Source organism: Puma concolor, chromosome C1 (assembly GCF_028749965.1).
Source record: "Puma concolor isolate L17-30 chromosome C1, mPumCon1.1.hap2, whole genome shotgun sequence".
Taxonomy (NCBI): Eukaryota; Metazoa; Chordata; class Mammalia; order Carnivora; family Felidae; genus Puma; species Puma concolor.
The window spans coordinates 139,720,796-139,747,554 of record NC_141674.1 but is presented as its reverse complement, the minus strand read 5'-3'; the positions used below and the strand labels follow the sequence as shown (position 1 = coordinate 139,747,554).

Genomic DNA, 26,759 nt, shown 5'->3' with positions numbered 1-26,759 from the left:
TTATTTCTCCATACACACATCTTAAAAGATTATGGGGATCAATAATCTAATGCTAACAGATTGCTTCAAGTACTAAGGAAGAAGGATGTTATGTAAATAAAGCTTAAAGGGAAAGAAATTATTTTGGTCATTAAAATACAGGACTCCACCATTTTTTTCTATCAAGTTTTAACCATTAATCCTAGTGGTATCAGAGAAACAAAGTTAAACCAAGAGAGCCAGAAGGCCAAGGTAATCTGATCTTAAGAGTTAAAAGAAACACAGTAAAAACTACAGTTCAAAGATGTCTCACACAAGTATGCCAAAGCTTTCACCACTCCTCAGCCTGCAGAACATTAACTACTTATATTAAAAGAGCTTGTAAACCACTGTACCAGCACCACTGCCTACATGACAGGGAATGAAGAAAATTTCATGAATTTAATTTGATTACTCAACATATCTACATTTTCAGGTATATTTGGGGTCAGGAGAGTGAAATTGAGAGTATTACAAAAGTTTTTAGTCTTCAAAAAAAAAAAAAAAAAAAGCTTTTAGTCCTCAGTACATGCTTGATATACTGCAAACAATAACGATGCACCTGCAACTACCAATGACAAGTAATGAGAAGCACTGATTATCTGCTCTTCTTCCCAAAACATTTTTATGCATATATCTTCCTGGCGCCTTTGTGAAACCTCTTTTTTCCACACTTTCTTGATTATCTTGCTAAATCCCTCCCTGTGGTTAAAAGGATAATTTGGCAAGCTGTCTTGAAAAAGACACAAAAATTTAAGAATGGAAAAAAGAATGGAAGGAAAGAAAGGGTTGTGGTATTGCTTCTCCATCATCAATTAATTCTCAAGAAACAAAGCAGGGAGAATCTCCCACTCGAAAGTACTACAATGACAATAAAACTGTCCAAAGAACAGGAATACCCTTTGTTCCACTCTACTAGCTCAACTCCTGAGTAAGAGAAGTTCAGGATATAGCACTTAGTACGTTTGGAAAACTAGCTATAGTTCTCATAACAACAAACATTCCAAAAGTTAACTCCAAAAGAAAATGGTTTATAGCAATTTGGTGGGTTTCACTGCAGTGGTAGTTCTTTAAAATATAAAATTTAAAAGAGCACAAAATACAAGACAATAACTTACTTGAGTTGGAACAAGTACAGGAGGGTAGGCCATCTTATGATGCCTGTACACCCAAAACGCACAAATAACAATCCCCGCAATTAACATAAGTGGCACCAAGGAATAGAGCAATATGTTGTAATAGGGTGGCTTAGGTGTAACTGGGTTCGAAGTAGCTGTGGAAAATGGAAGGAAAAAAAACAATTCAGATTTGGCCTACAAAATTCCACAAGAAATATTTATCATGGTATCAAATTTTAGGAGAAGGTATGAGTAAATTATTCCATCAACACAAATATGCTTTGTTTTCAGTGTACTAGTTGAACAGACCTATGTATTTTCCCTGTAAACTTACGCTGTGTAACTTCCATCTCTGGAAAGTAGGAAAACCTTTCGTTACACATATTGCCCTCACAGCAACAAAAATATACTTCAGGGCTGTCCTTTTTTTCTATACAATCAGTCCTATAAACAAACAAAGGAGAAATAATTAAAATCAACATTATATTGAATCTACAATGAAGTTTTGCTAAAGTTCTTCTCAGAGATGAAATAATGAAAAAGTCATTCATAGTCAACCTCAAGATTTTTATTAATATTCAATGATCAATTCTTAAGAGCCAAAAATGTTTCTGTAATCCTGTTATTAAATCTCATCAAAACACAACAGATGATTTTATAGCAATCACACTAACTCCTTGAGACCACTACTTTATTTTGGTTTTTAATGATCCATCTAAGGCAACCACCTTTTATTTATTTCTTTTTAATTACTAGAAAAGCTTGAAAAGGAACATTAAGCCAATGAAGAAATTTGCTTTAGGAGTGCTTTCTCTTATAGGAAATACAGCTTTCCTATGGCATAAATACAAAAGCTAAATGCTATCAATAAAATTATGTGTATGTATACATAATTATATACATAAATATACATAGTATATACACACATAAATAGTATATACACACATAAATATACATAGTATACACAAAAGGACACAAGTTCCTATCATGGCAGAACATATCTCAGCATCAGAGACCCAAGCTAGATTTGGGAATTAAGAGTGTCAGGTTTTTTGTTTTTGTTTTTTTGAGTAGATTTAAATTCCCTAAACACAGGGCCGCCTGGGTGGCTCAGTCAGTTAAGCAACAGATTCTTGATTTCAGCTCAGGTCATGATCTCATGGTTATGGAAGTGAGCCTCATGTCAGGCTCCATGCTTAGCCTGGAGCATGCATGTATGCCCTCTCTCGCTCTCAAAAATAAACATTTAAAAAAAATCTTCATATATACAATATGGTCTTATTAACTGTAGTTGCCATGCTACATTACTAATAACCCTAGGACTTGTTTTATAACTGGAAGTTTGTACCTTCTGACCACCTTTAACCATTTCACCTAACCATCCATATCCCAACACTCGCCTCTGGCAACTAACAATGCCTGGTTCTCTATATCTAGGCATTCATTTTATTTTTTGGTTTTCTTTTAAGATTACATATATAGGTGTGATTGTAATGGTTGGTATTTGTCTTTCTCTGTATGATGAATTTCACTTAGCATAATACCCTCAAGGTCCATCTATGTTGTCTCAAATGGCAAGATTTCTTTCTTTTTAATGGCTGGGAAATATTCCTCTGGGTGTGTGTGTGTGTGTGTGTGTGTGTGTGTGTGTGTGTACACACATCACATTTTCTTTATTCATTCATCCATCAGTGGACACTCAGGCTGCTTCCACATCTTAGCTATTGTAAATAATGCTGCAATAAACATGGGGGTGCATATATCTTTTTACAAGTTAGTATTTTCATTTCCTCCAGAGAAATACCCAGAAGTGGAATTGCTGGATCATATGGCAGTTTTATTTTTAATTTTTTGAAGAACCTCCATCCTGTTTTCCTAGTGGTCCCACTTACCTTTCATAATAGCAAATATCACTTGATGATCACTTCTGTTAATCAGGAGGCTATGAATCAGAAATGTAGCTAAAAATGTGTAATTACAGAGAAATAATACCTGGAAAATTTACAGATTTGGAAATATACTCTAAATACTAAATGCATACCCAAGATTTTAATTTCTCATAAAAATTAATATAATTCCATTTTCATGGGCTTATTCAACACATTTTGCTATTAATCACATATGGCCAATCAACCACAGGTTCATGGTAATGAACTGAGGCTCCTAAAAGTGGAAAGGCAAGTACCTAGTGTTCCATGAGTATATCAGTATTTTCTGGCTCCAAAATGTCTGTTTAACTAGGACCTTACAGCCTCTCCGTGATCAGCACCCACCTACAGTGGAAATCCTGAGGCCCAGTCAGTTTCAGTGATCAGCCCAACATCTGTGGGACTCCTTACAGAAAGATCACAGGCAGTCAATAACATGTCTAATGTATTTTATTTCCAGTACAGAATAAAACAATTTAAGCACAATCTTTAAAATGTAGCTTTCTATGAGGACTGTGTTAGTTCTGATGTAATTCTGAACGTCAAGTTAAAATGTCTCTTGGGGGTAAAGAACAAAGGCTTACTTTGCAAGAAAAAGAAATGCAGTAAGATCAATTTCTTCCAGATACATAAAGAGGGAAACTAAAAGGAAATTAAATACTATGATTAGGCTTACTCTCCTTGAGGACAGAGGATAGATTTTCAATAGATATACTGTCTAATTTTAAAGCAATTTTAAAAATCCTTTTTCCTTAAAATTGATATTAAAAAAGTTTATCATCCTAATAACATAGGGGAAAAATGGTTCTTATCTATAATTCTCACTACTTGGTAGACTATTCAAAGTATATCAAAGATAAAACATAAACATCACATACTTATTTTATTACTTTAAAATGTGTATCTTGTCATTAGAGCATGTTAAAATGGTTTTCATAATCTCATCTTAAAAAAGAAACCTTTAAGTGAAAATCCACGCACTGATCTTTCCCCTTTAAAAAGGGAATAGAGAGGATTATTCAACATTCTCATAAAAAAAATAAAATGTTTCCTTACCTGTCATAACAGTTGATATCATCCAGCCAACAACCTTGCTTCACTATTTCAATGGAACCAGAAATATTCTTCCAGGTAGCAAAACAATGTCGCCTTTTATCTTTGTCACCATAACAGGGTTCAACACCAGTTCGATTGGTTCTATCTCTTTCCCAATTAGCGTTATAGAAAATACACTCCTGAGTTTCTGATCTACCAAGTATAGCACCTATAAGATAATAAAACAACAACTTAATATAACTGTATTAGCTCTTAAAATAAGAAACTCACAGTATACCAACCTCAAATGTTCCTAAAATGTCAGTAACTTACTGTCTTCCTAGTGTTGTAACACTAAGTTCAGGTTTCCAAGTCAATCTCTGTACTTGAAGTATAATAAACATAGTAATACAAAGTGACCACATTTATCACAACATTTCTCTGGAAAAGGCCAGTCTCACTTTTAAGAATGTCCTTGATAAAAAGCAGTAAAATTGTTAATCTAAGTGTATCTTGACCCTAGGTAGACTTCTTTTCAATATTCTGTGTGACAAAATGGGGACTAGGCAAAAGTACCTGTGCTGCTTATTGAAGTACAATGGTTGCCTCGAGAAAAAGCCTTTGCATGACTGAGTTGGGAACTACACCAACTATGGTTATTCAGACGTCGATATGTGACAGACCTGTTCTCAAAAATGAACCAAATAAGCCTATTACTTCAAGAAAAACAACTGACAGTATGCATTGCCAATTATAAAATCTGAATTTTCAAGCAAGGGAAGAAATTTGGAAAATCTGTATTGCCACCATCAGCCTGACACTTTCCCAACACTTGATTCTCTGAAAAAAATCAGTGGTGATAACTAATTTAACTTTTAAATATTAAATAATGAAATGTGCCAGTAATTAGTAGGTGTATATAATTCAAGAAACCAATATTTTCTAAATGAGTTACGTGTGATGTTATAAAAGTATTCACGGGCTTAAAAAATTCATTCAATGTTCAAGACAGTCCCATAGATTTTAATGTTACAGAGGATTAATGTTTCAAATTCTGCACTGTAAAACTAACTTTTAAAAAACTATCTCTTGTCTTATATGGAAAAAAGGTAAATGGAATACCCAAAATAATTCTAAAAAGATTTACAAAGGAAAATTCATACCACCTGTTTTTAAAATTCATTATAAAGCTTCAGCAATCAAGACAGTGTGGTCTTAGTGAAAAGACAGACACATGCTTCAATGGAATAGAACAGAGAATCCAGAAATAGACCCACACATAATGTTCAACTGACACACAGCAAAGGTGCCAACACATTTCAATGGAGAAAACACGGTATTTTAAACAACTGATGCTGGAACAACTGGACATCTTATGAAAAAACAAAAACTTCAATTCACATCTCACACTGTTTACAAAAATGATCTCTAAACATATCAAAGACATAAAATAAAACCTAAAAATACAAAACCTGTAGAAAAAAACATGAAAAATCTTTGTGACCCTAAATTATGAAAGATTTCTTAGAACACAAAAGACATGAACACGAAAGAACTGATAAGTTGCACTTCATTAAAACTAAAACTTTTCTTCAAAAGTTAAAGAAAACAAAATTCACAGACTAGGAGAAAATACTTGCAAATTATATATCTAAGTAAAAGGGTTGATATTCAGAATTCAGAATACAGAAAAACTTCTAACAACTCAATAATAATTTTTTAAACCACCAAATTCCTTAAAAAAAAAATGGGCAAAAGATTCAAAAACGTGCTTTGCTGAACAGATATGAAGGGAAAAGATTCTCAATATCATTATTAGAGAAATACAAACTGAAACTAATTCTAATATTGATTAGAATGGCTAAAACAAAACCATCTCAACGTTGGTAAATATGTAGAGGAACTAGGACTTTCACATATTGGTGGTAGGAATGCAAAATGGTCTACCCACTTTGGAAAGCCAGTTTGACAGCTTCTTATAGTTAAACATACACCTACCATGCTACCCAGCAATAGCATGCCTAGCTATTTATCTAAGAAATGAAAAGATACGTTCATGTAAAAATCTGTACATGAATGCTTAGTGGCTTTATTTACAACCCCCCCAAAACTGGAAACAACTCAATATCCAGTACTGGTAAATGGATAAACAAACATCCATACAACAAAAAGAAATGAACCAGTGATAGCTGTAACTACAGGAATGAATCGCAAATACATTACGTTATATTTTATGTGATTCCATTTATACAATGTTCTGGAAAAGGCAAAAATATGGAGACAAAAATCTGATCAGACGCTGCCAGAAGCTGGGAATGATGGAAGAGGACTGATTATAAAAGGGCATGAGGAAACTTTTCAAAGTGACTGAAATATTCTACATAATGACTATGGTGATGGTTACATGACTTGTGGGTTAATGAAAACTCACAGAATTATATACCAAAAACAAAACAAAAAAAAACCCACACACATTTTATTCTTTGTAAATTAAACTTCAGTAAACCTAACTTAAAAAAAAAAGAGCAAAATCACTACCACTTGCTGAGTTTTGGTATAGTATCAAAGAGAAACATCCACAATTATCTAAAAAAGCTATTAAAATACTCATTTTTCTAACTATGTATCTATGTATGGCCAGATTGCCTTCATATCAGAAGAACATATATATCACAGCAGAGTGTATGGAGAGGTACAAGAATTCAGTTGTCTTCTACTAAAGCAATCATTAAAGAGATTTGCAAAAATTTTACTAATTTTTTTTACAAAATATTTTCCATAAAGATGTTCTTTTGTGAACATACAATGGATTTATTATTGTTACTTTTAAATAAATATATTAAAATTTTGTCATTTTCTAACGTGACAAGGATGATAGATATAACCTGTATTTACAAAAAAAAACCTCTTTACAGGGGCACCTGGGTGGCTCAGGTCATGATCTCATGGTTCACAAGTTTGAGCCCCACGTTGGGCTCTGTGCTGACAGCTCAAAGCCTGGAACCTGCTTCAGATTCTGCCCCCCTCACTCTCTGCCCCTCCCCCATCTGTATTCTCTCTCTCTCTCTCAAAAATAAATAAAACATTAAAAAATAGTAAAAAAAAAAAAAAAAAACAAAAACACCTCTTTGGGACTCTACATTTTTTAAAGTCTTAAAGAAGTTCAGACCAAAGAGTGTAAGAACTGCTGCTGTTCTACAATGTCCTACTACACAGGTGTAATTATAAGCTGCTAAAATCTGTGGCAGTATCAGTGCTATGGACTTCCTCTCAACTACATAAGAAATAATAGCATGAGCTCACAGACTATAAGGCTGGTAACTCTATGTTCTTTGTATTCTATAAAAACAAATGAAAAAAAGAAAAAAAGAAAAAAAAAAAGAAGGGTTATTTCTATTTACCTGTATAAAACAGCAGCTATTTCCTAAGTTATTCCTTTTCAGAAACTTGTTGAAAATACCAGCAAAATAAGTTTTGTCCTTTACTAAATAACCCAAAATCAATCATTCACTGTCACATTATTATCTCAAAACAAGGGAAGGAAAACTTTTTCTGTAAAGGGCCAAAGAGTAAATATTTTTGGCTCTGCAGACCACATAGTCTCTGTCACAACTACTCCATTCTGCCATTACAGCACAAAAGCATCCAAAGGACAGTAAATGAATGAGAACTTTATAGACACTAAAAGCAAAATTTCATATTTTTCCAAGTCTTTTTTCAACCATTTAAAAATGTAAAAATCTGGGCGCCTTCATGACTCAGTCAGTTGAGTGACTCTTGATCAGACCTGATCAGGTCGTAACCTCACAGTTCATGAGTTCGAGTCCCACAATGGTCTCTGCAGTAGTGCACTGACAGTACGGAGCCTGCTCCGGATTCTCTCTCTCCTTCTCTGACCTCCTCCCTTGCTTATGCGTGCTCTCTATCGCTCTCTCTCAAAATAAATAAACAAACAAAAAAAGAAAATAAATTTTAAAAACTATTTTTAAGAGCATTATTTTTAATTTCCAAAGAAGACACCATTGAAGCACAAGAACACCACTTAAACAAAACCGACAAAAATAAAACAAAATATTGCCTAGAGCAGAAATGTCAAATAGGTTTCATCTTTGGTGTCAATTCCAATCAATTAATAGTAGCTGAGTGGAGTAGTATATTGAGAAAGATTTTTAAGTAAAAGGGTCTTGAAATTAGCATGGAAGGAGGGGGAGCAAAATTAGTCTTTTATTTGCCATCTCTGGTCTAAAGAAAAGATAAACAGGGGCACCTGGGTGGCTCAGTCGGTTGAGCATCCAATTTCGGCTCAGATAATGATCTCACGGTTCGTGAGTTTGAGCCCCATGTCAGGATCTGTGCTGACAGCTCAGAGCCTGGAGCCTGCTTCATTCTGTGTCTCCCTCTCTCTCTGTCCCTCCCCCACTCACAATCTGTCTCTATCTCACACACAAATAAATAAACAAAAAAATTTTAAAAAAAATAAAGAAAAGATAAATGACCATTTCTTCAATTAAAAAAAAGAAAACTCTACCACTTAATTTTTAAAGGCAAACAAGATTTCTAGATGGTTTTTTGATTTAGACTACCATTTGTTATTTTCCAGAGACAGAAAGAAGGAAAACTGTGACAATTTCATCACCCACCCACTAGCTCAATCTGATCCTGTAATCAGTCTCTATCCCATCATATCTCTAGCTGAATACTAAATATAGTAACATGATAATTGTACAAATAAAATCACATCACATATATTTTTATGTTCATAAGCTCACATTGTGACTTTAAAGGTGTAGTTATAAAAAAAAAACATGGCAGGAGCGCCTGGGTGGCTCAGTCGGTTGAGCATCCAACTTCGGCTCAGGACATGATCTCACAGTCTGTGGGTTCGAACCCCGCATCGGACTCTGTGCTGACAGCTCAGAGCCTGGAGCCTGTTTCCGATTCTGTGTCTCCCTCTGTCTCTGCCCCTCCCCCGCTCATGCTCTGTCTGTCTCTGTCCCAAAAATAAATAAAAAACGTTGAAAAAAAAAAATTAAAAAAAAAAATTCTGACCAACTTGAAATATACAAACTTTTGTATATTTATATGAAACAGTTCAACATACACTTATTTTAATTAATTTAGTTTTACAAATGTTTTAAAATCATAAAGCACAAAAATTTTACAAAAAAATTTAGTTCTAACTTCACATGCATCTCTTGACAAGGGTCCTCTCAATACTTTGTGAGTCATCAAAAAGCATAAAAATATGAATCATCTTCACTTTAACTTGCTTGAGAAGGAATATGTGTTAAAGTCATATAGAATATTGTCACTGGAAACGTTTTTCCAAGCCAATAATATCCATTCACATAATACTAAGATTTTTTCCAGTGTTCTATAGGTATACTTTGTGATCTTCATAAAGTAACTACTTACAATATTATTTTTAAAAATGAGTTTTTAAAGTTTCTTCACAGTCTTTGTAAACAGTTTACAACAAATGATAGTAAACTACCCAAAACCACCACCCCATCAAGAATAACTTCTTATTTTTTTTAATTCTTTATCCCCTTCTACGTCTTTCCTTAGGAAACTGACATAAACACTTAATATAGCACTAACTGGCATCATTTCGAACTTGTCTGCCTTCTCCAAAGGAAATAAAATTGAGAGAGCCTCAAAATATGGAAAACTTTGTATTTGTATTCAACTTTGTATTTGCATTTGTATTTGTATTCAACCTTGTATTTGAATTCAAATACAAAATTACTTTTTCTGAGGAATAATCTTTTAGAGAAAATTATGCTTTATAGTGAGCATTTACTGCATATTGACCATATGCTTGCACTGTAAATTAACACACCAAGATAAGGGCTCCAGATAAATGCCAGAGAAATTAGAGATGATAACATAGGACCTCCATTAGACTTTGAGCTTCTAGAACAAGCCCTGTCACCACTTCTGTATCACCAGTGCCTGGCACAGTACAGCAACTTCATAAATGTACACAAAATCAATCGATTCACACAGAAAAGAAAAAAAGAAATGCTTTATGGAGGAAGTGGGACTAAAGCAAACTACTAAGGAGAGGCAAAACTATGGTAAACAGAGGCAGAGAAGATAAACACGAGTATGTGAATAATCAGAGCGTTTGACAAAACTGCTGTCAATAGACATGAGCATTCCATATTGTTTAGTATCTGGTATAATCAAGGCAGGTTTGCAAGACATCAGAAGTTAAGAGAAAGAATTGAAGTGATATTTTAAGATTAATCTGAATACAATAAGCAAACAGTGTTGTAATGGAAAGAAACCCAGTAAGTCATACTAACTACCCAATAAAAACCAAGGGTCTACAATATCACCTGTTGACTAGACAGCCCCAAGTATCAAAAGGACTGGCAAATTAGAATACAGATATCAAATTTTTGCTTTGCATAGTCCCTTACTTGGTCCCTCTGAGTGTAAGAAAGTAAGAGATAAAAGCGATTTGATTTATAAAAGTGACTTGGGTTTAGATGGTTGGCCGTTTCCAAATGTTTATGTTTCATCATCTGACCAAAAAAAAAAAAAAAAAAAAAATCTTCCATACTGGTCTACCCTTTGTTTCTCTTAGTTGCTAACTCTCTTCCTGATATTTATTCTTACTGTCATAAAAGATCCATATTTTCAGGATAAGTAAGATATCTTCAAAGATGAGGCACAACAGAAAAGTGTTTTTGCCTACAGCCACAAAATGTGTGGGATATCTATAAATGCCCAGGACGCAAGATTAAAATAGTTCTACCCAGTTCTCTGGCACTCATTCGAAATATGCATTACATCAAAACAAATACAAGTAGATACAAGTATTAGCTAGACTGTAAAATAGATTTCTGATATTAGATGTTCATCTTATGAGGGCAGGGGAGATGACGGTGACTGCAGCCAGAGGCCAGTACTCCATCGGAATTAATGGGCTATTTTAGAAATTGTACAAAAGCCAAAACTGGGCATAAATTTAGAATAGTAAGAGATAAAAGGTAAATTCTCAAAGTCGGAACAGAGCTCCTAAAATAGATTAAGGAAACACACACACACACACACACACACACACACACACACACACACATATATAGTTCCTACTAAAAACAATCTACGAGTCTCAATTACACCACAAAGACACTACGTACATGAAGGTTTTTTAGTACCTTATTTACTTTGGAAGATGCAACCTTTTTAGTAAATCATCAAACTCTTGTCTGATGTAAAAAGACTATAAAAATGGATCATTTCAGCTCCTATGAAAGTAAATGTGAAATATCACCCTTGAGGAGCCAGTAGAATCAAGAGTGAGAATCTGAGGCGTGGCTCACTCAGTTAAGCATCCAATTCTCGATTTTGGCGCAGGTCATGATCTCAACATTCATTCAGTTCATGAGACCAAGCCCTTCATCAGGCTCCACGTGGACAGTGCAGAGCCTGCTTGGGATTCTCTCCCTCCCACTGCCCCTCCACAGAGGGCTCATGCGTGCACGCGCTCTCTCTCATAAATAACTTTAAAAAAAAGAGAAACTGAAAAAAATAAAATAAAAAAAGAGAAACTGGAAAAAAAAAACCACCTCAGTGCAAAAGTGTTCATCAAAGTGATATCAGGCACTTTAAAATCCGCAATTGAAGAAAATTACCAATACTTAATAGAGTAGCTTTAACTAGCCATACAATTCTATTAAAGGAAAAGAATGCAGACTAAAAACAAACTGACATTAAATAACAATGGGTACAGAATCACTTAACTAGCCTTATTTTAAAAATCACCAAGAGCTTTCTTCATATTTATAACCAAGACTCCTAGTATTAGAAAAGAAAAAAACCTAAAATTCTTGTTATTACTTTTGCATGTTATGTAATTTCTGTCCTATTTCAAATCTCAATTTAATAATATTTTCTATGCAACTGTAAGTACATTACAGGTCTTCTGGTATCCTTTCTTTTCTATATTAGTACGCATCATAGAAGACAAGTCACCTTCCCTATTTGGCTGCCCTGGGCTGTTTTTAAGCATTACCAAGAAAAGGAAATCCACAATGTCCCAAAAGCCTTCTGATAAACATACCAGAAATATGAAGAAGGAGAAATAAATTTTCAAATAAAATTTCTACATGCTAATAAAAACATTTTAGGCCCTATCTTTTTTTTTTTTTTTTAACCAAGTACTTCCATACTACCAAACAGTCACTTCCAAAGGAAAACACAAACACTTTCTGGCATTCTTCCCGGAAATTTTTTTTTTTTGCTTTACCTATTATACCCTGTACTTAGTACTATCAGTCTGACAAAATATTGCAAGATTCCATCCATCTAGCTCAAGTAACATAAACTAGAAACACAACTAATATGGAATAAACTAAAAATCTAAACGTTGTATGGTGTAACACTAGACACAGTATGTGCACGTGTGTGTGATAAAGGAGAGTAAAAGTACTTAAAAACTGAAGTGCCTGGGTGGCTCAGTCAGTCAAGCATCTGACTCTTGGTTTTGGCTCAGGTCATGATCTCTCGGTTTTGGTTTCGTGAGTTCAAGCCCCATGTCAGGCCCAGTGCTGCCAGTGAGGAGCCTGCTCAGGATTCTCTGTCCCCCTTTCTCTCTGCCCCTCCCCCACTTGTGTTCTCTGTCTCTCTAAATAAATAAATAAACTTTTAAATAAATAAATAAATAAATAAATAAATAAATAAATAGTACTTGTAAGTCAACATTTAATCACTGGTTATTTAAGGACTCCTAATGTTAATTCCATATTAATTTCTGACAAATCACTAAGATAACCACCTAAAGTATATTTGAACACTGTTAACTCATAAGTGACTAATTTTTCCCACATAGATAGTTCCAAAATAAACATATATCTACTTTGTAAGGACGAAGATTTTCTTTAATATTATTTTTTTAAATTTAATTCCAGTATAGTTAACACAGAGCTAAATTAGTTTCAGGTGTACCATTTGTGATTAAAAATTCCATACATCAACCAGTGCTCATCACAAGCGCCCTCCTTAATCCCATCACCTGTTTCACCTATCTACCACACACCTCCCCTCTAGTAACTATGTTTGTTCTCTATAGTTAATAAAGACCAAGATTTGAAGAAAAACATAAATTTCTCAATTTCTCAAACCTCTTTCTTAAGAAGCACCTACATAAATAAAGTTTTAGATCCTCAAAGAGATCATCAAATTTGTAATGGTAGAATTTCCTTTTTGAAAGAGGCAAACAGCCCTCTTTAAAGTCCTTACAATGTCTAATTTTTTTATTCACTTAATTATATAAAAAGATGCATTTCTTAATTAGCAAAGCTTTTAGAGGACCTCATTTCTTAAACTCTTCTCTAAATACAGAAGATAGTTGGGGCGCCTGGGTGGCTCAGTCGGTTGAGTGTCTGACTTCTGCTCAGGTCATGATCTCTCGTTTTGTGGGTTCAAGCCCCAGTTCGGACTCTGTTTTGACAGCTCAGAGCCTGGAGCTTGCTTCGGATTCTGTGTCTCCCTCTCTCTCTCTGCCCCTCCCCCACTCATGCTCTGTCTCTCTCTTGTCTCAGAAATAAACATTTTAAAAATTTTTCTTTAGGGGCGCCTGGGTGGCGCAGTCGGTTAAGCGTCCGACTTCAGCCAGGTCACGATCTCGCGGTCCCTGAGTTCGAGCCCCGCGTCAGGCTCTGGGCTGATGGCTCAGAGCCTGGAGCCTGTTTCCGATTCTGTGTCTCCCTCTCTCTCTGACCCTCCCCCGTTCATGCTCTGTCTCTCTCTGTCCCAAAAATAAATAAACATTGAAAAAAAAAAAAATTAAAAAAAAAAAAAAAAAAAAAAAATTTTTCTTTAAATAAATACATACATACGTACATACATACATACATACAGAAGATAGTTTACAAAGGCATTGTTCAATAAGAAACTACCTAACCTACAGTTGATTACTAAATTGATAAATAACAAAAGCCATCCGTTATAATGTCTTCTCCCAAAAGAAAATTACCTAAAGTTGGTATATTTGGTTGGTGGCCCAGAACAAAGCATTGATTTTATCATCAACTATCAAAGAACTTCACTTTCCTGAATACATAAAGTATATATAGAATAACAGGAACCAAGAAAAGAACAAATTACAAACGCCTTACTTCTGATTCAAATGACGAGCACTTGGGACCATATTTAAGATTACTTTTCTAGGACAGTCCAAGAAATCCTGGCAAGCTTCCAAACCTCAACCTCCCTGTTTTTAATAGGGGTAAAAAGTCAGGAAGGAGTAATGGTTGTAAGAAAAGACCTGCTGTCTTCTAATTTTAGCGAATATAAGTAGGTTTCTGATAACATTATGAGGGAGAGATTTCCACCAAAAAACAACAGGAAAAGAGGCCCAATGTTTTCTCCTTCACAAATGAGAAAATTCTACCCCTCTACAACCCCTTCTGTCCCTGGCAAGACACTTTTTAAAGTCTATTTTGGTGACATGCTACATGAAATCTTAGAGGATATTAAGTATTTCACAGAGGTAGAGCATCTTCTATGTCCAACAAATATAGTGTTGGCCATACTATGTGCCAGGCACTTTGACACTTGGGTACTAAGCAGAAGTAGTGAAAAAGAAAGTATTTTCAAAATTTGAGAAATCTTTAACCTCACCTGGGAAAAAGAGAAAAAAAGGAGAGACTGAATTTTCAAAACAACATACTAAAGTAGAAAGAAAAAAACACACAAACCTTTAGATACTTCTGAATTTCAATTAAGGCTTACTCTAATTTCTCCAGTAAGGTAAGTGGGAAGGCAGGATAGATTAACGATCAGAAAATCACAAAGGCTAGGGAATTTCCAGTATGCTTTTTTTTTTTTTAATTTGTTTTTAATGTTTGTTTATTTTTGAGAGAGAGAGAGAGACAGAGACAGAGTGTAAGCAGGGGAAGGGCAGAGAGAGAACGAGAGACAGAATCTGGAGCAGGCTCCACGTTCTGAGCTGTGAGCACAGAGCCCTATGCAGGGCTCGAACTCATGAACTGCAAGGATACATGACCTGAGCTGAAGTTGGATGCTTAACCGACTGAGCCACCCAGGTGCCCCTCAAGTATGCTTCTTTATCAATGTATTTTATTTAAAGGAAAAAATCATGTTAGTGCCTCTAAAAATATAGACTTTGTCTTGGAACTAAATTGACAAGAAAAAAGGTGAATAAAGTAATATAAAAATCAAGTGAGAAATCCTGACTTGCACACAAAAGTGTTCACTACTAATCACTGCTTGATATTACAAAGCAGCCACATTAACTCCTTATTGTAGGCAGTTAAGGACCCTTTAAAAAGTAAATAAACCCTCTATAAAGGTATTCATACTAACTATAAAAAAACCATGCATTCATATTAGTAGCTCTAATGAATAAAACAATAAAATAATGTCACCCAGCTTGTCAAGAGTATTTATAGATAACTAAAATTTTAAAAGAACAAAACCAAGTCAGGGATTTAAGTCATAAGCAGCAGAATTCAGAGAAAATCTAAGCTAGCTTTTGAAGGAAGTGTCAGTGGATTAAGAAAGTTATTAGTTCAAGTCAGCCATCTCTTCCTAGACTAGAGCAATGGCTTCCATAACTGATTTCCCAGCTTCCACTTCCATCTCATTCTATCAGCTCTTCATCCAGAAGTCAGATCCTTTAGTAAAGCAAACAAAATCCAGTCACTGCCCCAACTTAAAGCCATTCAATGCTTTCCCACTGCCCAGGCATTTAAAACAAAACATGAACAAATCCTAGGCAATCCACAATCTGGCTCCTCTTTAGCCTCAATTCACACCAGACAAAGAACAAACTCCTTCAGGTTGATACATTCTACTACTCCTTCCCTATTTCAGACCCCTTTGAATGGCTGACATAATGGAGTGGAGTAAAACATTAAGAAAATGCTTCAAAAAGTTGAGAAAAGTTACCAGATCATGGCAAAATATCAACTCTAATTTGGAAATAGTTCTCAAACTACTGAGAACACAGTTTGATTACATTTAGTAAGTTCTTTAAATATGTATATTTAGCAGCACCTGGGTTGGCTCAGTCAGTTAAGCATACAACTCAGCTCAGGTCATGATCTCGCGGTTCACAAGTTCAAGCCCCCCACATCGGGCTCCGTGCTAACAGCTCAGAAGGTGGAGCCTGCTTCAGATGTTGTCTCCCTCTCTCTCTGCCCCTTCCCTTCTTGTTCGTTTTTTTTCTCTCTCTCAAAAATAAATAAAACATTAAAAATTTTTTTAAGAAATACATAAAATATGTATATTTACCATCAAATTTTCCATTCCCAAGAAACCAAGCTCTTAAAAATTAAAATAGTTATTTTTCTATGATATGTCTATAGCCATTATCCATTCCTCCAAAAAAGAAAGCCTCATTTGGTATTTAATTCATAAGAGACAAAGGTAAGCCCTTAAATCTAATAACCTTTCTCTAAAAATCCCAAGTCACAATAATACAAAACATGTATCCTTCATCCTAAACCCAGAGAAACCTAAGCAAAAATTTCAGATGAACATTCCAAATCAAATGAATATCTGACTCTGGTTTCGTTACTGGCCTCTTGCTTATTAATAAAAATGTATTCGTTTATTTATACAAGTCACATTTGCCCACTTTGAAGATAAAAGTCCATCCAACATCTTTCAATAATGATCAAAGTTGCTTCAAAATACTGGCTTGTTCGGGCGCTATGAAAGTAGAAGTAGAAGGAATAATAAAATCAGATTAACAAACACATTTTTATTTAATATTTCAAAATATACTTCACCTAAATCTTTCACATTTACAATTTTAAAACATTTCTTCCAAATCTAGCTTTAACCTTTACCTTCTAAACTGAGGGAAAAATGTTTTTCTTCAACACTAAAACAGTCTTCCTTTAATACTGCCCAAAATATAAGAATTTTGTTCTATGCTAATTACCACAAAATAATTATTTTAATAGCACCCCAATAGAGTTTTCCCTCCACAACTTAATGGAATAAAATATATATACTACTGCATCCATTTTTAGTGTAAGTATTTCTATTTCTCTGTATAACCAGTCAGTAGTTAAGAAGTAGGGTTTTCAAAGAATAAAAAAAGGAACATGATAAATATAACACTAACAGTTTCAATCAAGGATCAAAGTTATAGTAGAAAATAGTCTACAATGAGCCTTCCTCAGAAAGCTTTCACATACATATCTGTAAAGCCTATTACATTTAGTACACAAATTTTATCACCCTAATATAATGTTCACTTGAAATGTCATGTTTACTAAAAACAAGTGGTTTACTTCAACAGTAATTAATAATTGATCAGTTTTACCATGTGAATGATTATTTTCTAATATGCCAACACCTACATCTCATTAATGAAACCAAGAAAACCACTATTCGCTTAAGCTAATAGTTAAAAGAACTTTTTGTATTCAGGAATATGACAGACAACCTTAAAAAAGTAAAACTGAAAAATAGTAAATAAACTATTTACTTTTCAATACAATCATAGAAGAGAGTTAACACCATGATACACCTTTGCCTAATATACTAGTAAGTTAAACATCTTGAAAGAATTGTTATTCCACCTTGAATGGCATTCTACCATTTCTTAACATCCTCCCTCCTAGAAATGTTTATGACAGACAACCGTGGAAAAGTAAAACTGAAAAATAGTAAATAAGCTATTTACTTTTAAATCCAATACTGGAAGAGCGTTAATACCTTCATGTACCCTTGCTTGTGTTCTAGTAAGTTAAATATCTTGAAAAGAGTTGTTAGCCCACCCTGAATGACAGTCTACCATTTCTTCAACATCCTCCCTCCCAGAAATGTTTACATCCATCGTTTTGTTAAAGAACAAAGACCTACAGAATCCTAACAATTATTGGGGTTGTTCCCAGTCTTCTATTTGTGAAACATTTAAACATAAGGCAAAATATTCTTACTAATGAGCCACTGAAAGATACCAAAATAAGGCTCAAAGATGTTCAAATATAGGGCACTTTACTCCCAAGTTAAAAGCTACTTTCCCACTGCCAGAAACTAAGGCCACAGATGGCCAGTGTTTAGGTTCAGATCTACCCTTGGAAGTCTGGGATCAAGATGTATAGCAGAAAGCAAAGGAATTCAGAGAAACAGAAACTTTAATAATGCTACTATTGTTACCCCTTTTCATACTCAGTGATGTATTTGTGCACTGAGGAGACTGAGAAGGGACGAGAGCAATGGGACAGAAGGGACAGGAGCAATGGGACAGAAGACAAGGATGGAGACAAAAAGCAGTTGGAAGGACACAGGAAACAACTGCATCCATCAGAGTTGTTCTTAGTGAAGCAGCTGGCTGGCTGCTGACTCAGGGGCCAACAATTCTAATCCCTGGCCTTCCACTAAGTCTGAAAACCAATTCCTGGTGGAATTCACACACCCTCTTCCCATTTAGCACATATACCCACCTGCCCCAATTTTCAGTGAAGACCAATTTTCCCTTTGAAAAACAAATTAAGAACAGGAACAACTGCAATGATAGTTTGAACCCAACAGGAACTTACATATCTATAGGTATTAAAAGTCTCTTAAGTTTAATGAGGAGAATGACAGTGACAGGCTGATGACAATTAGGTCCCACATGCCACACAACCCAAGATCCGTCTTTAACATTAGCACTTTCAAATATAAATAAGCATTTATGGCATATTCCTAACACCTGAGGAGAGATTTGAGGTTAAATACCTAAGAAAAATAGCAGCCACACTGGTGTAAAGAAAGTTTAACAAAACAAATTTTAGTTTTTTGTTTGCTTTGGTACTTAGAAATTTTAATTTTTATAAACTATTTCATTTATTTTTATAACTATTTTATTCAGTAAAAAAGGGAAACCAATAAGATAAGAGAGACAAAAAATTGAGACACATTACAAGAAAAACAGAAAAAAACAGTGAGCGAATAGACTGCTGAAATGAGAAACAGGAAAAAAAGACCAAAATCTAAGGATTGTTCATGGGAGTGATGGTACATAATCCTTCCAAGAGGTGAACACTAGTGGTGTAGAAAACACGCTGGGAGCACAGAACCAGGCATACAATAATGCTCAATAATTTTTCTTAATAGAAGTACCAGACACTGCCTGTCTATACTATTTTCTGCTTCCCTATTTATTTTGCCACAAAATCTTAACAGTTTTCACTAATGGACTGACTGTAACATTTTTGGATCTCTGAAACTAACTTAAAAAGGAAGGGTGAGAAGTACAGACTTCTTTGAGAGCCAACCATGTTCTATGATTTTCTTTTTTCTAAAAATCCTTTCTGGATACTAATGATTTCTGGTTTTTAACCTAAAGGTGATAGGTTTGTCCCCTAATTTGACATCTGTGTTAATACCTTATTTTGAGTCACTAGGGAAAATATATGTGCACAAGCGCCCACACACAGAGTTCTGATGTGCAACATTTTTATGTTTCTTTTCAAGCTGGAAGCATACTATTCCTAAGTCACGCCATGCAATTTATGTGCCTACAATTTATGCCTCTGGATGCAACCAGAAACTCAGAGCAAAGTGTGGGCCCTGTACAAACTCCATCAAAATCACCAAAATGCTGATCTCTGGGCCCCATTCCAGACCCACTAAATCAAATTCTCTAATAATGTGTTGTCTGTTACGCTACATTTTTAGTAAGTATGGCTACATATTATGTGTAGGGATGAGATACAAAAATAAGAATTTTTGAAGATGAAATGCTGTATCCAACACAAAATAGATGTTCAGTAATAGTTTGCTCTCTCTGGAAATGGAGAAAATGGGGGATTATATTTTATTATCCCCAGAAAGTACCCTTGTGTTGGTGGTGGCTTTTTACTCTGGGCTGGGTTTTTTGTTTGTTGACGGTAAAAGAATATTGCAGGTAGACTTCAAATAATCCCCAAACAAGATTTCTATTTAAATAATAGTCACAGAAATACTTTTTAAAAATTATTAATACTATTAGGAATTATTTCTAATATTAATATTCCTAACCTTAAACACTTTAAACTTCTGTATTTAAAAATTAGAAAAGACCTGAGTCTTTCCTTCAAATTATATATTTACTTCGCTTGAATATCTACAGTGCTGCTTAGCCTCTATGCAACTAATAAAAGCAAAAAATTAATGAAATGAGGTAAATAAAAATTCATTGTTTTGTGCATAAGAAATCTGGTATCATATACTTAATAGGAACTGTTATCCACCAAGACTCACCTAATACAGAAATCATTATAGTTTACAGCTAAGCGTCACTGCCTATATATACAAATAAAAATACATGTGTTAGGGGCGCCTGGGTGGCGCAGTCGGTTAAGCGTCCGACTTCAGCCAGGTCACGATCTCGCGGTCCGTGAGTTCGAGCCCCGCGTCAGGCTCTGGGCTGACGGCTCAGCCCTGGAGCCTGTTTCCGATTCTGTGTCTCCCTCTCTCTCTGCCCCTCCCCCGTTCATGCTCTGTCTCTCTCTGTCCCAAAAATAAATAAACGTCGAAAAAAAAATTAAAAAAAAAAAATACATGTGTTATATATTGTAGTATATGCACAGGTAATATGCATTATATATATTACAATCTATAGCAGTCTAACATTTAATTATCTTTTTACTTAAACTGACTTTTAAAAACAAAGATATCTTACTTAATCCTTACAACAATCCTATAGGGTAAAAGGAAGAGCTATCATTATTCCTACCAATTCCTACTCTAGGCTTCTAATACAATCAGAAGATTCATACTTGAACCAAACAGAACCATCCCTTCCAGTGTTTCTCAAACTGGATGTGGTGTAGGTCAGGTGAGTGCTAAATAAAACTTCCTTAGTTCTACCCTCAGAGACTGATTCAGAGGGTCTAAGGTGGAGCTCAAGAATCTGCATTTTTATCCAAGTACTCAAGGTGATTCCAATCCTGGGAGGACCTCAAACCACAGTTTGAGAATCACTAAACAATTCAATCCCAACTGAGACCGAGAGAGATGATGTGATTAGCTCATTACGTGGCAGCAGTGGGACTCAAACCCAGACTTCTGTTCTCATTTTCACTATGCACACCTTTCACAAAACAAGACTTAGAAAGTCTTTATTCACTTAATAGGAATTATGTGTAAAGAAATTTTCATCAATTGTTAATCAAGACTGCTTTAAGGGATATTAGCTTTGAAGATGTGGTATGAACACGTATTCCAAGAAAACACTATGGTAACTCTTCTCTTCCATCTAGATATTCCAAACTAAGAGAAGTAACAGGAAGATCAGACCAGTCAAGATGCATACTCATGCATACTCACTTAATCCATACTTATCAATGAAGTTGATACTATTTCTGCCCATTTTATGAATGAAGAAACTGACACACGCGTAACTGTAACTGACCAAGGAATATAAAATTCAGCGGTCAGGCCAGGCCAGAACTAAAGTTAAAAGTACGAGCTCTGAACATCACTTCTATACTGTGACTAGTGTCCCCTATCACCAGGTGCTCTTAGTTCACTGCCTAAGCAATAAATTATGATCTAATATTCTGCATAATCTTTCACCTGCTCTTAAGTCACCAAGAACTTTGTTCAGTTCTTATTTCATTAAAATCAATCATTTACCTTAGACCCTTCCTCTCTACTATCTTAGTGTAAATCATCCTCCCCTGCCTCACTGCTACCCACATTATTTCTCTACAATCAGTTTTATCTACTGATCTCAATGGTTTCTCTTGAATGTCATTGTGAGTAACTACTGGTCTTCAGTAGTGACATAGCCTACGCTAAAAAGTCCTTGGTTGGGAAAGATGTTTTCCTTAAAATAATTATTTTATCTGTATCATAGAATACTGTCCACTGTCAAGTCCTGCCATTTCCTATTTTCATCTTCTTTTGAATCTCTGCTGTTCTCATCTTCCAGATGGTTTCCCCACCACCTACCAAAGCTCTGCTTCACACTAGTTCCTCAATCTCTCTTCTGAAATTACATACCATTTCATACAGAATTCCCTGCACTAGGTCTATCTTAAGAGATTCATGTTTGCTCATCTTATGCCTTCCCCAATATCCTGGCATCACCACAATTTCACCAAACACTCCAGACCTCAGCTGTCTGATACAGTAGCCACTAGCCATATGTGGTTCCTGAGCACTAGAAATGTGGCTAATCTGAACTGAGATGTGACATAACTGTAAAACATATAGCAGATTTCAGAGTACCAAAAACTCATCAATAATTTTCATATTAATTACATGTTGCAATAATATCTTTAATATACCGAGTTAAAGTATATTATTAAAATTAATTTCATTTTTGGGTTTGGTTTTTGTACTTTTTTAATGTGGCTGCTTGAAAATCTAAAATTATACCTTGTGGTTCACATTATTGTGAACTTGTGTCTTACATTATTTCTTTCGCAGTTCTGCTTTCCTTAGCCTAACTGGCCCAGGGCCCTCATTATAACACATCATATGAGACCTTCTTAGAATATGCCCACTGTCTCTGTTGAACCATCTCCTCAAAGCTATATCAATTAGTTCATCCCATAAAAAATTTCAAAACATTTCACCACAAATTATATACATGTGCATTTCAAGAAACATCATCTAGAAATGAAGCTACCATGAACGTCCCAAAGTGGGAAGTACAACTTAGGTGTCAAGTAAACGAGCTGTTCAAAGGCATATAAACTACCATGCTTAGTCTAAAAATTGTCCCCTCCTATACTTTGAACTTTTCTTGTTGCTCTCTCTCCTGTGTACTTAAAAGCTACCCCAAGAAGGTAAGGCAATGGCTACCTCTAACAAAGGGAAAAAGAAAACCCTAGGAACTATAAGAAACACAAACATAACTTCTATCACTAAGGTAACTGTATGTAAGATATCTGCATAACTTCTATCACTAAGATACCTATCACTAAGATATCTGTATATAAGATAATGTATGTAAGACTCTGAGAGTCAGAAGATCTGTTATTAAGAAAGAAAATCATTATAACTTTTAGAAAAGATGCATTTACCACCATATGCCACAAATCCTGCTTAACTAGATAACCTGGAGACAGTGGCAGGTGACTCAGACTCCTATCATGGTCATCTAGTAGCATTTCTGTCAAAGGAAGAAGTCACACCAATATTTTTCTAATTGTGGGAGTCAAGAAATGCATCAATGACAACTTCCCTGAATTTGCAGAAGTGACAGTGAGAAACCAAAAACATCAGATGAAACCACGCAGTCTGTTGATGTCAGACTGGAAAAGGAGGTTTCTGTTGAGAAACATTCTGTAAATATAAAGTACAACAAAATGTAAGCCATTAATCCTTTAAATCAATTACTCAACATGTTGAATATCCATGAAATCCAACTTTCCATTAAGACATAGTAAAGAAGCTTTTTGCATCAAGGCACATTTTACTTTTAATTGGGCTTTACAGAACACATTCTACGTGGAAAAAATAACACATGACTCCCTTTTGATAGATGCGAAATTAGTAGGTGAGACACATTTAAGAAGTCAGCTATCAGTCATTAAAATTTTACTGTGGTAGAATAAATACATACTAAACCATGGGCTCCATGTTTTCAATGCTAATTCAGAGGAAATGGAAGGGAAAGTACATGATCATGTTTGCCACTCTAAAGGGTAAAAAAAAAACTTGTATCAGAGAACAAGAATCACCAATAAGGCTCCCTTATACAGTAGATGCTAAACAAACTGTTTTTCTCCTACCTATGCCAATGACCAGCAAACAAACAAAATCAAGTCACAAGAAATATAAACGGAAGTAACAAGAGAAAGAGCAGAATAATTAACAAGATGTGAACTTGAAGAAGAACAAGAAGAAGGCAATGTGAGCAGCAATTTAAGATGTCCCAAAAAGCAGGAGGCAAGTTTTTCTTTAAAATGAAATCTTAACAGATGGTTAAGTAGGGGACTTAGTCCTCAGAATATTTATAAGATGAGTTTTTCAGCATATATCTGCTCAATTCCACTGACACTAAAGGCTTAAGAGGAGCTATTCCATGCTTTTGCTTGTTAGGACTTACCTGAAGCAGATAGCACAGCTTTTTACTTTTCTTCCACCACAAAATAGTGATATATTATCTGTAAAAATGTATTTATAATTAAATATATCATATGTACTTTTATGCACAGGCACCCAGCTCGGATATTCTGCAGATCTTTCTATCACGGAGAACATACAATATTCTTATTTGAATAAAATCCTGACTTAAAAAGCAGAAGCAAACCAAATTATTTATTGATGGTCATTAGAATTTACGTATTAGAATTCAAAGAAAGTGATTAGCAAAAGGTAAGTAGGAGAAAGCTTATTAACAATTTAATTAGTAATAATGTATTAACTTGGCGTTTACTCAACATTGACCAAAAGCAAGAAAAAAATGTCTTCCTAACACATTTTTACTATCATAAAAATGATAATAAAATAACCAGAACTGTGTCCCAGGGAAAATACCTTTTGAGCACATGATTTCTGGGTCCTGGAGAGGAGTACCAACCATTATACAAAAACCAAATCTAAGTACTCAGAACACTCAAAACATTACAGAAATATAGCACAAGTCCTTTTTTGACCTTGGGGAATCTGCAATCCACTCTGAATATCAAACATGCCAAAAATTTAGAACTTATTTAAAATAATTTGTGTGTTTATTTGCAAACCAAGTACATGAAGAATGTGAAAATTTCATGAGGAATGTAAAATGTAAAAGGATATATATGATATAAAGGATTAATTAGAAAAGTCTTCATAGAAAAAGTTCATGGAAAAGATTCTAGCTATATTTGGAAAGTAAAGATATTTGATCATCTAAAGAAGGAAGAGGGTAGTCAGGGTAAAGAATGACACATGTACAGAAAGCAGTCTGTACCAAGAAGTAATTAAAAGGAAGCTCATTCATTAAAAGGGAAGAAGGGAGAAGGGAGAAGGGAGGTCTTCACAATATAGTCAGGATTAACTAAACAGGAGAATGAAAAGAGAAAAATGGGGGTAAACAGTTCTGCAAATAAAAAACTTATGATAATTACCTATGGTATTCAGAGTCACTGCATATTGACTTTATTAGGCCAGAGGGTGTAAAGGGTAAAACTCCATTCTCGGTACCCCACAAGGTACTAGACAGGCCAAAGAACTGAATAAACTGTGACACCTGCTCTCAAGTTGCAAATGCTCAAACAAGAAAACTCAGACGTGGCTTATTAAACTCAGCATTCTGGCAAGGTATACTTAGAGACATTCAAAAGAAGCACCAATAGGTAGAATTATCAGAGATGAAAGGTACAACTTTTGATTAAAGTAGCAGAGATGACCAAGTAGAATATTAAAGGGAGGAAGAAACAGGCCAACACTTAATTTGAGGATGCTATGCTACACAAAAGTACCACAATGTCTAATAGACATGTCTGAATATTGAAGGTTTCCTTATACTTGGGACATTTTTCACTTCACTTTCTTTTTTGCCTTGAAGAGGACACTCTTAACACTCACACCCTCCATACACACCCTCACGCTCCCACATACCGCCACGCTTAGCTCCCACACACAACCTCTTCTCACACAGCCCACAATACCCTCACACTCCTACACATACCTTCCTCTTACAGACTCCTACACAGCTTCGTAGCTCATACACCCTCACATCCTCTCCTCTCACACAAACCCACAACTTTCACACCCCCACATAGCTTTCACATCCCCAAGCACATCCACACATCATTCAACACAAATAATGTCATTCTCATATTTCCAATATCCATATCTTAGTTCATGTCCCTACACTCAACTCACAACAACTCCCCTGCCCCCCACATACACACCACTTTCCCAACTATCTAAATTTTAATTCATCTTTCAAAGTCCACTGAAGTCCCATTTCCTTCATGAAGCTTTCCAGACTACTTTGCCTCTTGATTTTTCTTGGTCCTGAATTTCTTAGTTACTCAGCTAGTACTCAGCTGGTTTCTCAAGCAATTCAGCATTTAAATATAAACTATATTGTAACATTTACTGTTGATTTATATATAGAATTCTCTCCAACTAGAGCATAAGCATAGATCACAGCTTTCTGTTTTCTCTACAGGAACACAATATATGGCACACACATACCCCTTGTGAATGGCTGTTACCCTACATGCTATTCCCCATTTTGATCTAATATTGTCTAACAGTCCCCCAAATGCATTTAAATCCCTGGATTTCCTTACACAATCTCCCAATATCATATTTAAACACATAACTAAGAGGGTCTTGCAGTCATAAACTGGACATTGGCTTAGGGAATACACAAAAGGCAAGAATGAATAGTCAGTCTCCCTTATCAATGATACAAAATCAATTTTAACAGATTTTACAAATAACCTGGAAAAGTCTGTGTATAGCAGAATCTCCACACTTACAGATTCCAACAAGCAATTCTAGGAAGCACATTACCATGCCAAAAGGGAGCAACTTTACGAAGTTCTCTAAAGGGCATAAAAGTGTAATATTAGAATGTTTTCTAATATTAAAGGAACAATACAAACTGTCCTTATTAAATAATTATTTCTAAGAGAAAAACACCTAGAAAAACATTGAGAAGTCATTAAGGATTGCTCTAAAAGATATTAAAAGACAGTGACAGAAAGTACTGATCTAGGCATAAAGGGCAATATCTCATAATCTT

General features: G+C 35.0%; 1 protein-coding gene across 2 annotated transcripts in view; it reads right to left on the bottom strand.

Moving 5' to 3' along the window:
• ACVR2A (activin A receptor type 2A) overlaps nucleotides 1–26,759 on the bottom strand; it is an 81,325-nt gene that overhangs the window by 30,659 nt on the left and 23,907 nt on the right. For both annotated transcript variants that reach the window (XM_086718533.1, XM_025934748.2), the window contains exons 2-4: nucleotides 4,121–4,328; nucleotides 1,471–1,580; nucleotides 1,137–1,291 (exon numbers count right to left, since the gene is read on the bottom strand). In XM_086718533.1, coding sequence (XP_086574659.1) covers nucleotides 1,137–1,291; nucleotides 1,471–1,580; nucleotides 4,121–4,328 — 473 coding nt within the window. The remainder of the gene's footprint in view (nucleotides 1–1,136; nucleotides 1,292–1,470; nucleotides 1,581–4,120; nucleotides 4,329–26,759) is intronic.